This window comes from Vigna umbellata, chromosome 9 (genome assembly GCF_029865625.1).
Source record: "Vigna umbellata cultivar VRB3 chromosome 9, Vumbellata_1.0, whole genome shotgun sequence".
Classification (NCBI taxonomy): Eukaryota; Viridiplantae; Streptophyta; class Magnoliopsida; order Fabales; family Fabaceae; genus Vigna; species Vigna umbellata.
Genome location: NC_142173.1, coordinates 22,432,054 through 22,435,352, shown reverse-complemented (window position 1 = coordinate 22,435,352; position 3,299 = coordinate 22,432,054). Strand labels below are relative to the sequence as shown.

Below are 3,299 nucleotides of genomic sequence, written 5' to 3'. Positions count from 1 at the left end.
AATACTATACAGTAAAACCATGAAATAATTAGTTTCCATATAATGAAAAAAGGAGTTTAATAATATATTAATTAGAAGGTTTCACAATTTAATTAATTTATTATGTTAATATATTTTACTATAAGGTATTTTTTGTACGTTAATTACTTTTAAATTATATTTATAACATTTTTAATCACCTTAATATATATATATATATATATATATATATATATATATATATATATATATATATATATATATATATATAAAGTCTTTTTGATAGGTAGATAATAGATGATTTTGCTGGGTAATACAGTTTCAAAAGATGATGAATATATTGTTTTTCATCTTTTGTTTGGTGACCAGTCATATTAGTCATAATATTGTTGATGGCATTGAAGATACATTGAAGGAAGATGTGAAGCTTGAGATAAAACAAAGTTTTACTATTAATTCTCCTCTCAAAACTATTCATGTATTTCATAATATTTAATATTTTTTATATGCTTTCTTTTTCTTTCATTGAACATATCACATTACATGAATTACTGATATTATTTTTATTTTTCTATTTTGGAATTTATAGACAAAGTTTGGAGACATTGTTGATTGTGTTGACATCAACAAACAACCAGCTTTTGAACATCCGTTATTAGCAGATCACAAATTGCAGGTATATAATAAAAACTTTTGATGATATATTAATGCTTTGGTTTTAACTTTCTATCTTACTTTGATTATATTCACAATAAATTTTAATTTGTTTGTTTATTTCTTTACAGCTAAAACCCAATTTTGAAATAGAAAAAACAATTGAAAATAGTTCAGAAATTGAATTTATGTTTGGACTTGAGGAGGAGAATTGTCCAGAAGGAACCGTCCCTATTCTTAGAACAAGGAAATATAATCTTACTCAAGAAAATTTGATATCAAATGATCATATGTTGGTTCAAGACATTCCAGGAGTTCATGTAAGATATTTTATATAATGTTATAACTCAAAATTATATACTATTTAATTTTGAAGTTTATTGATTATTTAAACGTATTTAATTTTGTAGCTTGCAGAAGTATCTCTCAAGCGACGTTCTGGTCCTTATTATAAAGTTAGTGGAATAATGAACATTTATAATCCGAAAGTTGATCAGAAAAGTCAAATTTCTATGTCTCATATTTGGGTTGAAAAAGGTTCTGTAGACACCACCAACAAAATCTCTGCAGGATGGCATGTGAGTTACAATTGCATTTTTTATTTTCCTACCAAATCAAGCTATTTAATGAGAATATAATGATTAGGGGATGAAATACTTCTTTTAATTATTAAAAGTTAATTAAAAGTAATTAAAAATTAATTATTTCTGTCCTTTTTTAATCTATTATTTATTTCTTATTATATACATACATACATACATATGTTTTGTTAGAAGCAAATAAAGATAAATAAATAATAATTTATTTATTATAATCAAGAAAACATATCATATTTGTTGGTTTTTGGAAAATAATTATAAACAAAAAGAGAAAACGAACATAAAAAGTTTCTAATTATTCTTGTACTTTGATATCAGGTGCATCCAGAATTAAACAGTGATTATGCAACCCATTTTTATTCTACATGGACGGTAAGAAGAGATATCATTACATTTTGTTTTACCTTAATTTATAGAAACTAGACATGGAAGAGAATATATTTTCAGATATAATATTCTCTTTCCTCTTTATTGTATTAGCTTTTCTGAATTTTATGATAGAAGAATATAACTAAGCCTCATTTCAATTTTTGTATACTACAGTCAGATAATTTCAGGAAAACAGGATGCTACAACGTTAGATGTCCAGGTTTCGTTCAGACTGACAGAAATATTTACCTTGGTTCTCGTTTTCCTCACGTATCGGTATACGGTGTATCAAGTTATGAGATTTACATTTCTATTACCCAGGTAAATAATGGTTAAATAATTTTTTATTTCTAAATTATTATAAAAATATATGTTTGCTTTTTAAATTAAATTATATAATATGTAGTTTTTATATTTTATAAGAGTGTTTGTAAACTATTTTTTCCAACGATCAACGTATGAAGTATATTTCATGTGATAAAAAGAGTTTTATAACGAAATAAAATATAATATTCATATGTTATTTTTTGGAAAGAATATTTTTCATTAAATTTTATAAAATAAAGATGCTAAATATTTGATAATCTAATTTAAAAATCAAGTACAATTTTTTATGATAATTTAAGAACTAAAAATATATTTAATTTGAAAAATTGTTATCTTATTAAATTTCAATTTAATTATAATAGTCTTAAATGCATAAGGGTATGGTATGTTATTTACTAAAGGTGACATGTGTTTTTAGGATGCAGAGACAAAAAATTGGTGGTTAACTTTGGGAGATAAAAACATTGGTTATTTTCCAGCAGCATTGTTTGTGAACTTGGGTTCAGCAGCCATAGTAGGATGGGGTGGGAGAACAAAAGCTAATATTGGTAGTCCTAGTCCTCCAATGGGATCTGGACATTTTCCTGATGGACATAGTCTCAATTCATGTTATTTTAGATCAGTATTTATTCAAGATTCATCAAGAGACATTTACGGACCTAAACCTGATCAAACCGTATCCTTCACTGACAACAATAAATGTTATGGTGTTACTTACTATGGAGATCAAAGAGAGTTTGGTGGAAGTGTTCTCCAATTTGGAGGACCTGGAGGTGATTGTGGAAAATAATCTTTATAATTATGTTTTATATCCACTTTAAGAATAAGCATCTTTACTTAGTACAATTTATTTCTCTGTTCTTCTCTCTTTTCTTTTGTTTATTTTTCTTCTGTTCTTCATCTGTATGCATCCACTTAGAATGTTGTGCTTCCAATGAGTACAAGTTTTACATTAGTCATCTTCCTTCATTTTCACATTTTCACATTTTCACATCCTTCATTTTACATTAGTACCTGCAATAATCTTTCCTATTCCTCTGTCCCCACCAACAATCCACGCAATCTCTTTCAATTTTTTGTCCAACTAACATTATGTTCTTGTTCCTCAGTTCTTTCCCACACCATTTTACGTGAGTTGTCAAAATGAATTAAACTCGCAAGTCAATCCGACCTACCATACGTTTGAGTTAGGATAGACTAAGAAAAATTGCAAATTTCATCATAGGCTAAAAGTGAACTCGATTTATTAAGAACTTGGCTCACCAATGCACCCATAAATTTTAAATATTAAATTATATTAAAAGAACGAAAATCCTAAATGCTCTCCTATCTTTAAATTTATTTGGTTTGTATTGTATTTTTTTATTGTAG

The 3,299-nt window shown here is 26.3% G+C and overlaps 1 protein-coding gene across 1 annotated transcript; it reads left to right on the top strand.

The window, feature by feature from the left end:
* The first annotated feature begins 307 nt into the window (after positions 1-307).
* On the top strand, positions 308-2,718 carry LOC148192937 (protein neprosin-like). Its single transcript, XM_088099320.1, has 7 exons — positions 308-457; positions 569-655; positions 765-953; positions 1,044-1,211; positions 1,551-1,604; positions 1,776-1,922; positions 2,347-2,718. The coding sequence occupies exons 1-7, from the start codon at positions 308-310 to the stop codon at positions 2,716-2,718; spliced, it is 1,167 nt and encodes a 388-aa protein (XP_087955446.1).
* The last annotated feature ends 581 nt before the right edge of the window (positions 2,719-3,299 follow it).

Coding starts and splice junctions, on each gene's coding strand:
- LOC148192937 (XM_088099320.1), top strand. CDS start 308: ATGATGAATATATTGTTTTTCATCTTTTGTTTGGTGACCAGTCATATT. Junction 458..568: donor CTCCTCTCAAAACTATTCAT/GTATTTCATAAT, acceptor TGGAATTTATAG/ACAAAGTTTGGAGACATTGT. Junction 1,605..1,775: donor ATTTTTATTCTACATGGACG/GTAAGAAGAGAT, acceptor TGTATACTACAG/TCAGATAATTTCAGGAAAAC.